We start from the raw sequence: 12637 nt of genomic DNA, 5'->3' as shown, positions 1-12637 counted from the left end.
AACCACCTTTGCTTTCTACCCTCACACATGGAGCCACTATTTCCCCTGCACCAGGTCACCCAAGGCCAGGTACCCAAAGCTAGCACCTGTAGCCCAGAGCCTGCTCACATTACTCAAGCAGGCTGATTCTAAGCTGTTGCCTGCCCTGCCTTGCCTGTCCTATGGAAAACACAATGAAGGTTCTGGGCCATGCTTTCCCTTGATCATTCCACCTCCTGACCAAACCTGGTGCTTCCCCTGTGGCCTTGTGTGGCATGGTGTGCCCCTCCTCTTGGGAAATATAATAAAGTTCTTTCAGTGGCAGTGACCTCTCTGCATCATTTCTTAGGTATATTTATAAATTAAGACTCAGACACAAATCACAACCACCCCAAATGCGTAGCTCTCACCAGTGTTGCAGTCAGGAAAAGCAGAATGTTTTGTTTTCATGGAAAATTAGGAAGGCTTAAACCACATGCGTCACAAAACTTTTAAATCTGTCCCTCCCTCTTACCACCTTTTGGAGGTTGTTTTTAGGTAAGATATTTTCTGAGTTACTAATTCACAGTCTATTTACAGGTGTGGAGAGAGAAGGAAACAGAAGGCAGATGCTCTGTCGGAATACAGTACAGAGTACTTGAAACTCCTGTTTTTTTTGACTCTCAAAATGCGTTGAGCACCAATTTCTGGCCAGAGGGGTTTTGATTTCTTTGTCTCTGATGGTTCTCATCCCATGACAGTTCTTTCTTCTGCTGCTCTACCAAGTGATTTATTTTTTAAAACACAAAGCAAAGGGTCTTGGTACAGTGGTTCTTGAACTAAGGATAAGAATCATTTGGGAAATGTGTTCAAGGGTAGATTCCTGGGCCTCACCCCCCAGAGTGTGGTTTCGGAAGGTTTGAGATGTTTCTAGAAAGGTGCTAGGTGGATCTGGTGCACGAGGTCAGTGGTCCACACTCTGAGAAACACTAGGGCCGGAGCAGGCAGTTTTCTGCACACTGTAATGGCTTGAACAATGGCCACCCAAGAAGGTAGGTCCAAGGGCCAAACCCCTGTACCTGTGAATGTGACCTTATTTGGAATAGGGTCTTTGCAGATGTGATTAAGGACCTTAAGATGAGATCATCCTGGATTTAGGGTGAAACCAATGACTGATATCTTTATAAAAAAGAGAGGAGAGTTGAAACAGAAACACAGAGAAGCCCGCATCAAGATGGATACAGATATTAGCGTGATGCAGCCTCAAGTCAAGGAACACCGAGAGCCGCAGGGAGCTGGGAGAAGCAAGGAAGGATCCTCCCCTCGAGACTTCAGGGAGTGTGTCCCTGCTGACTGCTTGATTTTAGACTTCTGTCACCTAGAACTGTGAGAAAATACACTTCTATTGTTTTGAACCACCAAGTTTGTGGTCATTTGTTATAGCAGGCACAGGAAACTAACACATGCATATGCCCATTCCGAACCAGAGAGGTGCATCAGGCATGCACTGAGGGTCTGCCCTACTTTATACGTGCTGTAAATAAACCGAATCACATGTTCACTGAATAAGGACCTTTGGGCATTGATCTTTTGTTAAAGGACAAAATTCTGTGATGTGATCAATTTCTTCAACTTCCTATGTTTCAGGAAGTTATATTTTTTCATAAAACTCATATGCAATTCTCTTCTCATTTTTTGTGGCTGTTTGAAAATAACCTATCCAGTTATCCATCAGAACTTGGAACTTTATTTCTGGCCAAAGATTTCTTCTGGCGTTCATTCCAGACAACAAATGCTCTAACATTTTGTTCTAAAAGAATACTAACATCATAACCACCTCAGTTCTTTAGAAAGCACAGATCTCTCCAGGAGCTGATGTTCTTAGGCTTACCTCAAAGTCTCAAAGGATATATGCTAACATCTGTTTGGGACATTGCCCTGCATGCTTCTGCAGACTGCTAAAAAAAAAAAAAAAAAAAAAAAAAAAACTAAACGCAAACATCCTGCAAAGGCAGTCAGAGGACCACTGATCCAATCGTCTCTTGTTGCTAATGGCCCTAAGTCTGTTCAGTGGAACAGCAGGGGATGTCAAAACATCTAAACTAGGAGCTGCTTCAGGGCCCTGGATGAAACTCCACTGACTCAGAGGAGGCAAAAAACATCTTGTGTCTTGATCTCAGCTGGCCTTTTTTTTTTTTTTGAAAGATTTAATTCATTTATTCATGAGAGACACAGAGAGAGAGAGAGAGGGAGAGAGAGAGAGAGACAGACACAGGCAGAAGGAGAAACAGGCTCCATTCCATGCAGGGAGCCTGACGTCAGCTGGCCTTTAGTCAAGGGTCTCAAACTCAAATGCCTATAGGGTTGAGGCAGATGATGGAATGAATATTGCAGGCCAGCTATAAGGCAATAGGGAGTGGTGGGGACAGTGGAAAACAACAACAACAAAAAAATCACATGCCCTTTCTAAAGGGAACCACTGTCACTCATCTCCAACAGAGTGCTGCTGTGTGAAATATGAACCTAGAGTTGTCAAATGGTTTAGTTTTTTTCCCCCGATACTTAAAATTTTTGAGAAAAGTAGGAAGTCCAGATTTTTATGTAGAATGTCTCAACTCTTAAAACATTGTATAAGCAAAAAATAAGTAAAGAAAAAGAAAGACACAGTTTGGAGGCTTCCTGCCACTTTATGATGCTGCTTTAGGTAAAATGTAGAGACCCATTTGCTTGAGCAGACCCCTCCAGAAGTCAGTAGGAATGCTAGCAGAAGTGTTAGGAAGCAATGAATGTGTGTGTGCATGCACATGTGCACTTTTGCCTACACTTGCATGTACAGATTAAGTAGATGCCTTATTGTATTCACTGCTCCAGGAAACTGGCAACCTCATCATAGAGACAAAATGTAGTCAGGTGAAACATCTAAGAAGAAAGTATGTTTGGGGTACTAAATGATAGAGTCTAGACTAGTGCTTCTCAAACTTCAATGTGCACATGAATCTTCTGGGAATCTTGTTAAAATGCAGATTTTGATTCAGTTAATCAAGAGTGGGGCCTGAGACTATAATAAGCTCCCAGGTAAGGCCATGCTGCTGGTTCCAGGACTACACTTTGAGTATTGAGGTTCTAGATCAGTGGTTCTCACACCTGAGAGGCTCTTACCTGGAGGGCTTGTGAAGACAATCCACAACATGTCTGATTCAGTAGGTCCAAGGCAGAGCCTGCAAATTTGGATTTCTAACACATTCCCAGCATGCTGATGCTGGGAATTGTACTTTGAGAACCCCTGGTCTAGACTGTTAATACTACAAGTATTTAGAGAAACTACAAACTTTTGCAGGGCTATTCCCCTAACATGAGCTCCAGTCTGTGCAGTTTCTCTTCCTAACTAGGAAAGCACAAGCCTCACAAAAGCATATAATATCTGCAGGGGTCCTACCCTGCGCTTGGAGAGGCGTTCTCTGGTCTCTCCCCTGACCCCTACCCCTGTTCCGACCTAACCCTGCAGCAGAGTATCTTGTTTGATTTTCTTCACAGCATTTATCATTCATTATCTGAAATGGTCTTACTGGGGTTATTTGCTCTATTAAGGTATAGTTTACATAAAATATGTATTACATAAAATAAGTCCTCCAAAAGTTGAGTTCAATGAATTTTGACAGATAAATACACTGTATAACCTATATCCCTATCAAGATCTAGAACATTCCATGGCCTCAGAAAATCTCCTGTGCTCCTTTCTAATCAGTACCTATTTTGCCTCTCCCATCTCCAACTCCCCAGACCAGCACCCACTGTTGTCTTTTATCATCACAGAAAAGCTGTCTTGCTTGTTCTTGTACTTCATATAAATGGCATCATACAGTATGGCTCCTTTTACTCCACATAATGTCGGTAGGATACCTCTGTGTTGTTGCATGTGCGAGCATATTGTTCCTTCTCTGTGTATACTAATTAGTGCTTTATTGTATAAATATATACCACAATTTACTTCTCTAATCACCTATTGGACATTTAGGTTGTTTCTGGGTTTTGGTAATTATGGCAAAGGCTGTTGTGAACATTCATATACAAATCTTGGTATGAACTTCTGTTTCCTTTCTAAGAGTGGGGTTTCTGGATTATAGGATAGATGTATGTTTAACTTCATAACAAATTTTCCAGCAGTTCTCTACCATGGTTGTACCATCTTACACTGCCACCTGGGAAAAGGGAGAGTTCCAGTTGCTTCTCCTCCTTGTCAGCACTTGGAACTGCCAGCCTTTTAAAAAGTTTTACCTATTCTGGGGGGGTATATGTAGGTGTTTCTCATTGTGGTTTACATTTGCATTTCCCCGATGACTAATGATGTTGCCTTGTTGGAATTTTTAATTTACTTATATTTTTGTCTTATGTTATAATTACTAATATTCATGTCCTATTACAATATAAGCTAAGTAGTAACTTTGTCTATTTTGTTTACCAATATATACCCACTGGCACAACAAGAGTTTTTCTTCAACATGTATTTGATGAATGTTATTCATTATAAGTAGTGTCAATATCAATTACCTACTGGCTTCATAGGCAAAATGGTTGAATAGCCATTATTCTAGGGATGTAGTTGACAACTCTTTCTGAAAAGGGAACAGCATAAGCCTACTTTGTGTCTGGAACCAGGGTGCAAAATGGTCAGCCATAATTACAGTCGCTGAAACCTGCCTGGTAGCTGCAAGCAATGAGAGGTCATGGAGCCTTGAACTCTAGGGACAAGTTAGTGCTGGGACAGAGTTGTAGGAACAGGCTTAAAAAATGATCTAGACAGAGGAGGTAACACGGACATCAAGTTAGGACCTCACAGGATCATTACTGGGGGAAACATTAGGAGCAGACGGGTGAACTGTGCCAAGGGTCAAAACAAGAGCAGGTCAGCACCAAACCCACTCCAGTCAATTTAAATGGTGAAAATGGACCAGGAATCTAGTCAATTCTTATAGGGTTGAAGTCCAGAAGTAAGAAGCATACAAGATAAACTACAAAGAACCCGAAAAGTCAGACAAGACTGCAGGTGTGGAAGCAATGTGGCATCAGGAGTCTTGAAGATATTCTTACCAAAAGGATTTCCAATCAAGGTGGCAGCCTGAGCGCTAAGCCCACCACCTCCCACCATACACAAAGAAATGCAAGATAAAACATTCTTTAAAAGTCATATCAACGTATTAGTGAGCTCAAAACAAGGAAAGACATTTTCTAGGTGCTAGAGATGAGTGGGGAGTGGGAACTGGAGCCATGTTTGGAGTCTGAAGTCTGTCCCCTAGTAGGACCCCAATCAGATCTGTATCTGAGGAGCTAGAATCTTAAACTTCTAGGGAAGGGAGCAGAGGTTGCAGAAGCCCTACACAGAGAGGCAGCAGGGATAGGACCCTTTCAGCAGAGTGAAAACATCTAGCACCCAGAAATTAAACCAAAAACTGGTTGATAATTGATAGATACCATACAGGCCTGCAGACTACAAAATTACATAATCACCCCAGAGGAATGCCTCTGCATCCATGGCATACACAGAACTTTGCACAAGGCCTTTCCTGCTGAAACTCACCAACAAATACTTTAAAGCCTCGGAAGAAGAAATCCCACACGTTACTATAGATAATGGGTCAGTGTGAAAGGGTATGTTATACAGTAGAATAGACAGAAGGAATAGGATCCGTAAGTTAAGAATGGACCTCACTGAAACAGAAATAGTTGGCTTTGAGAAAGAACTGAATATAAACTTGAGAGATGAAAAATATAGCCATAGAAAAAAATTAAAAACCTGAAAGTATCTGATAAAATGTTAATCACCTTTGATCCAGTAATTCTACTTCTAAGAATTTATCCTAAGGAAACAATCTGAAATTCGAAGATTTATGTACAAAAATGTGCAGTGTAGGATTATTTGTAATAGAAAAGCTGGAAGCACTCCAAATGTAATGGAGGAATAGGCAAGAAAACCATGCAATGAAAGGAAAAGTTGTGGGTTTGGGGGTCAGAGTGACCTAGGTTAGCTGGAGTTATGGAACTACTGTTAGCTGTGGGTCCAGGGCAAATCATTCAAAACATTCACCTTTCTCAGCTCTACCTGGGAACACTAATATCCACCTTCCAGGGTTGATGTGTGGTGATGACATTGAGGTTCTGGTATAAAAAAGACCCACCCTAGATTGTGCCTCTTTTTATCATTATGCTTGCACAATAGGGTCATTTAACGTGACGGTCGCAAGGAATTCTGAGTGACCCAGGGATTGGCAAAACAAACACACACAATACCAGGTTATAAGTGTGATATGATCTCACAGAAGCCTCATTAAAGAATCAGTTAAAGGAAGGAAAATTTACCAGTTATCATTGATTATCTCAGGCTTGAGGAATTATGGGTGATTTATATACTCCTCTCTTGCTCTTCTCTGTTTCCCCAGTTTTGTTTCTGTTTTACAAACAGTGTGCATCACTTTAAGAATTAAAAAGAAAAAAATGCATACAAAAATCCAGTCACCCCTAGTTCTTAGAAGAAACCTTTTGCATTCATCTTGTTGCCTTGGGAACAAAAATTCGTTCTCACTGACTGCTGGGGATGCAATTCAGTAGGGCCTGGAGGTTTCTGGGTGCTTACCTGAAGTTGTATCCAGGGTACAAGGACTCAGTGGTGGTGTTCTTGTCATCAAGGCGGCGGAAACTGTATTTTGGACGGCAGTGATGGAACCAACTGTCTAAGTTGCAGTCCCAGTGGATCTCAATGCCCATGATCCCTCCCTGGAGAAGACAAGGAGATACAGTCTCTAAGTCCTGCTGCACGTGGGATGCAGCCACCAGACCTCTCCCTGCACAGGGATGATCAATAGGGAAAGGTTTTCTCTTTAGAGGGGAACGCAGATTAAAGTTTCAGAGCCATGAGCACAGTCCCATCTAACACAAGCAAGTGGCTGCAAATTCACTTCCCTGCTCCTCCTCCCATCCGAGACACACTGATAGATTTATTTCCCTAAAACACAGCTCCCATAATCTAACACCTGGAATGGCTCCCACTGAAGATTATACAGCTTGTTACACTGGAATTCAGGGCACCCCATCACATATCTTTTCTGCTTTCCCTCCCAACACTCCCCTAGAGAAAGCTCTTATTCCACACTGTCTACACTTTGCCCTAAACACATTTGGCATTTTCATTTCTTTTTTTAAAACAGCTTTATTAAGATATAATTCACATACAATTTGTGCAAGTGCATAAAAGTGTATAATTCAACAGTTTTTAGTATATTCATGTATACGTGTGACTGTCACCATAATAAATTTTACAACAGTTTCATTGCCTCCAATGGAAACCCTTAAACTTTTTGTCAGTGCCCCTTTGCCCCCACCCATCTCTCAGTGCTAAGCAACCACTAATTTACTTTCTGTCTCTATAGAGTTTCTTATTCTGAACTTTCCTATGAATGAAATCGTATAATGTGATCTTTTGTGACTGGCTTCTTTCACTTAGCATAATATTTATTTGTTTGTTTGTTTGTTTGTTTTAAGTGGGGCCTGAATTCACAACCCTGAGACCAAGACCTGAACGAGATCAAAAGTTGGATGCCTAACCTACTGAGCCACCCAGACACCCCCCACTTAGCATAATATTTTAAAAGTTCACCTATATCGTAGCCCCTATCAGTACTTTATTCCTTTTTATGGTGGAAGAATATTCCACCCTGTGGATAGACTACATTTGGTTTATCTATTTACCCTTTGATAGACATTTGGATTGTTTCTACCTTTTGGCTATTGTGAATAATGCTGCTGTGAACACTTATGTATGAGTTTTTGTGTGGACCTGTGGTGTTCTCTTGGGAATATACTTAGAAGTGGAATTGCTGGGTACATGTTGAATTTCTAGATCTCGGCCCCAGTCTTTTTTCTCCCATTGAAATATTTCTCCCACCATCTCTCTAGCTAAATCCTCATCACCCTCCAAGACTCAACTTACATCCTTCCTTATCCATTCAGCCACCCCTGTCTTCCTCAATTCAAAGTGATCTTTCTCTTCTCTGAACTCCTAACATATCTCTATTTGGTACTTCTTTCTTCCTACAAACATGTTTTGAGTGCTATCCTGTTTCACTGAGTCTTAGACACCATCGATTATCAGACACATAATTTTCTTTTTATGTTCTCAGAAGGAAATGCTGCCAATTAGGCCATGAAATTCCATCAATCAAAAGCACTTTTTGACTTCAGAAATATTAAAGTGTGAAAAAAGTATGCCTTTGAATCAGTGAGAGATAGTATTTCAAGACAGGATAGTATTTCAAGCATCCCTAGATGCTAGGGATAAAAAGATGAGTAGCCAGCAGACTCTGACTTGGAGAAAGGGAAAATAATACAGAATAATCACAATTATCCTTTATTGGCAATAAGCCACGTATGCTGCATATTACTGTGAATATCTGATGTTTCTATCACTCAGCATCTAGTTCTTCTGGTAAAAGTGCCTGGAATTTTCTTTGGGAAACATCTCTCCTATCTGAATTTTTTTTTAAGATTTTATTTATTTATTCATGAGAGACACAGAGAGATAGAGAGGCAGAGACACAGGCAGAGGGAGAAGCAGGCTCCATGCAGGGAGCCCGATGTAGGACTCGATTCCAGGTCTCCAAGATCAGGCCTTGTGCTGAAGGCGGCGCTAAACCGCGAAGCCACCCGGGCTGCCCCCATCTGAATGGTTTGAATGGGATTGTCCCCTCTTCCAGCTCCAGGAATGGCAACATGATCTGGGACTGGCCAGTAAGGACCATGTATCCCTCTGGACCTGGTGACTGGTTCAGGAATAGGTATGTGGCCCACGATAGACCAATCAGAGTCCTCTGTGAGACATTTTGCCAGAACCATTAAAAAAAAAAAAAAAAGAAGTCCTCTATTGGTTGGGACCACTAGCTAGAGATTGTAACAATCCAGAGCAACATTGTCCAACAGAATCTTCTGCAATGATGGAAATATTTTATATTCATGCTGTGTAATAAAGCAGACACTGGCCACATGTGGCTTTTAAGTGATGGAAATGTGGCTAGTATGACAGAGGAAATAAGTATTTCATTTCATTTCATTGCATTGCATTTCAGTTAAAGTTTAAATAGCTTCATGTGACTAGTGGCTACCATATCAGACAGCACAGTTGTAGGGCTTTGATGGCTTTGCCTTGACCTGTGGACATTTTGTCTGAGAATGATAGCATCATAAGGAAACAGCAAAGAGATGAAAAGAGTCAGATTCCTAAAGACATCATTTGAGTTCCTGGATGCAGCCATGCCTACTGCTATACCATGCTTCATTCTGTCAACAAATATATATTGAGTGCCCATTATGCTGAGAATTCTACAAAATTAACAAAAGGTTCCAAAGATGCCTACTGTCATGGAATTTACATTCCAGTCAGGGAAGACATACAACAAACAAATGGTATAAAATATATCATATTACCTAGATAGTGCTAGGTGCCAGTGATATAATAATAAACTGGCAAGGGCCATAGAGCATGCTGGGATTGAGGTAGAAACTGAAATTGTCCTTTTAAGATTTTTTTTTTCAGAGAAGGAGGGAGGCAGGGCGAGAGAGAGAGAGAGAGAGAGAGAGAGAGAGAGTCTTAAGCAGGCTCCATGCCCAGTACAGAGCCCAATGCAGGGCTCAATCTCATGACCCTGATATTATGACTTGAACCTAAATCAAGAATTGACTGAGGCACCCAGGTGCCCTGAAATTGTTGTTTTAAAGGTATTGGTAAGGGAAAGCTTCACTGAGCTTATATTTGAGCAAATATTAGAAGCAGGTAAGGGAGACAGCTAATGTCCTGTCTGGGACAAGACTGTTCCAGGCAAAGGAGAAAAGCTGAAGAAAACTCACAAGGCAGGATGTTCTCTGTCTAAAACAAACAAATAAAATCATAAAAAAAGAAAAATCTCTCAGGGTATGAAAATGCCTTGGATGTACTAGAAGGTCTATTATCCTGATGTCTTTATGTGAGTTAATAATACATGGTTCTTTTTTCTTTCTTTCTTTCTTTCTTTCTTTCTTTCTTTCTTTCTTTCTTTCTTCTTTCTTTCTTTCTTTCTTTCTTTCTTTCTTTCTTTCTTTTGCTTAAGCCAATTGAGTTTGGTTTCTTTTTGCCCCCAAAGTGCTTTTTAATTTATTCTTTGCTTACATCGTTTGAGTTAAATGTCTATAAGGTGCAACTGGAAGAATCCTGACTAATCCAAGTATAATAGTCTGAGTAATGGCTCCCTAGGAGCCATTATTAGAAATAATGGTATTCCTAACCCCAGGTCCCAATCCTCAGAATCTTTGGATATATATTATTTTACATGACAAAAGAGACTGCAGATGTGATTAAATTAAGGATTTTGAGATAGGAAGATTATCTTGGGTTATCCAGATGGACCCTATTTATAAAAATGCTCTCTTTGAAAAAGACCAGTATCTTTATAAGTGGGAGACAGAGGGAGATTTGACACAGAATAAGAAGTCAAGGTGACCACTATGTAGCTGGCTTTGAAGCTGGGAGAAGGGGCTATGAGCTTCTAGCTCTAGAAGGTGGAAAAGACAAGGAAATGGATTCTCCTTGAAGCCTCTGTAGGGAGCATGGTCCCACTGATATCTTGATTTTGGCCCAGAGAAACTGATTTTGGACTTCTGACCTCTAGAAGTGTAAAAAAAAAAAATGTGTTACTTTAAGCCACCGAGATCATGTTTGTTTATTACAGTAGCCGCAGGAAACTACTGCCCCATGGGGATGCGTTCACAGGGTTGTTGTGGAATTAGATGAGGTAATACAGGAAAAGGCCTTGGCACTGTGAAGGGATATACTAAATGCTCAATAAAGGGAGCCCTATAACTAATACCCAGGGTATTAGTTATACTATATACTATAACTAATACTTCCTGATCATTTGACATCTTCCATCCCCCAACTCATACCCTCACTGTATAAAGATGCCACCAACCTGAATTGCCACATCTGAAAAATTATCTCCTGTTTGTTGGAAGATATCTCCTAATCGAAAAATGGGACACTGTGGGTTCTGAGTCTTGTGAAAGGTACAAGTGATGTTTATATCTGGCAAGATGTTTCTCCTGTATGCAACGAGAAGCAAACAAACATGTTTTTGAAAACTGAGACCTGTCTCTTTCATAGAAGTGAGCCAGTTGGTAGCTGGGTTCCGTCAGGGGCCCCAGGGATCCTCAGCCCCTGGGATTCACACCCTTGTGTGGTCCCCTCCCACACTGTGCAGGGTTGGTCTGTGTGACCAATAGCATGTGACAGAAGTGATGGTGTGTCACTTGTGAGGTTAAGTCATAAAAGATTGTGGCTTCCATCTTGTTTACTGTCTTGCTTTCTTATTGTCTGTCCCTCTTGGATCACTTGCTCTGGGGGAAGCCAGACACCATTCTTAAGGACACTCAAGCAGTCCTAGGGAGAGGTCCATATAGTGGGGAACTGAACTTCCTGCTGACAACCAGGTGAGTGAGCTTGGAAGAGGATTCTCAGCCCCAGTCAACCCAGAGATGGCTGTGGTCCCCAGTGACAGCTTGACTGCAACCCAAGAGACCCTAAATCACAACCACCTGGTGAAGTCATTCCCACATTACTTACCCACAGAAACTGCATCAGATAATGAATGTTGGTTGTTAAGTTTCTAATTTTTGCTGTACATAATCCATTACACAGCATTAGATAGTTAACAGCTAGACATTCTAGGCACTTAGTGGTGTAGTTGTGGCCAGGGAAGTCAATGTTATTCTTGATGAGCACAGTGAAATTTTCAGCACTGTTCAAGAGTGCAGGCCTGAGAGAGTAAGAGGTGAAATGAGGATCAGTGGGCCAGTGGGACCATAGGTTTCTGGTTTCTGGCTCGGGTCATTGCAATGAGTAAAGAGAAATATAGTCCAGTCCTAAAAATCTAAAAAAGAGGAAAAACTTCTCTCTTCCTGAGGCCCCATGGCATTTACTATAACAACCCTTCTCACACTCTGATGTAATTGTATGTTTAGGTATGTGTGGTGGTGTGCTGGTAAAGGTTTAGCAACCAGGTCTCCAGGGGGAAAAGAAAGGCTATGATATGTACATTAATGATTTCTGTAGTATAAGTACTTCCACTGTGGCTGATCTCAAGCTATTAGCGGGTATCACTGCACTTGGATCTGGGAAGGGATGAGCATAATTGGCTCAGAGTCAATGTAAGCCAGCTCCAGCACACCTCTGTTTGTACCTACCAATAGTCTTGGAGTTCCTGCAGGTTAGGACAATGATTTTTTTAAATCTCAGTATTCCCAGGCTTTAGCAGAGGGCCACACATGTATAGTGGACTCGATCAGTTATAGGTTGATAGACTCTGAGTAGCATAAATTCTCCATCAATTAGAGGAGCTCAAATCCTAGACTTTAGAAAAGCCCACCCACAATCTATCCATCCATTCATTTGGCAAATATTTATTCTGCTGGGTGTGCAGCTGGGCATTGGGAATATAGTGATAAACAAGATGGTCAAGGCTTTTGTCCTTATGTGCTTGACAGTCGGTTAAAGATGGAGAGAACTGGCTGTGGATAAGGAGATACAGCTGGTACCTAATTGTTGGCAGGCCTGCCCAAGTGGGTGGCACATATGTATACTGGAATTAGCACCAGGAAACGATGG

The 12637-nt window shown here is 41.3% G+C and overlaps 2 protein-coding genes across 5 annotated transcripts in view; one reads left to right on the top strand and one right to left on the bottom strand.

The window, feature by feature from the left end:
• Nucleotides 1–12637, top strand: part of IFT81 (intraflagellar transport 81) — a 179434-nt gene that overhangs the window by 29000 nt on the left and 137797 nt on the right. The gene's annotated exons all lie outside the window — the stretch shown is intronic.
• The window catches only part of P2RX7 (purinergic receptor P2X 7), a 46489-nt gene that overhangs the window by 10729 nt on the left and 23123 nt on the right, over nt 1–12637 (bottom strand). The window contains exons 6-8 of the mRNA XM_055321889.1: nt 11706–11789; nt 10947–11073; nt 6587–6726 (exon numbers count right to left, since the gene is read on the bottom strand). Coding sequence (XP_055177864.1) covers nt 6587–6726; nt 10947–11073; nt 11706–11789 — 351 coding nt within the window. The remainder of the gene's footprint in view (nt 1–6586; nt 6727–10946; nt 11074–11705; nt 11790–12637) is intronic.

This window comes from Nyctereutes procyonoides, unplaced genomic scaffold, assembly GCF_905146905.1.
Source record: "Nyctereutes procyonoides isolate TBG_1078 unplaced genomic scaffold, NYPRO_anot_genome, whole genome shotgun sequence".
NCBI classification, from domain to species: Eukaryota; Metazoa; Chordata; class Mammalia; order Carnivora; family Canidae; genus Nyctereutes; species Nyctereutes procyonoides.
The sequence above is the reverse complement of the archived record's forward strand: the minus strand, read 5'-3'. Positions and strand labels throughout refer to the sequence as shown.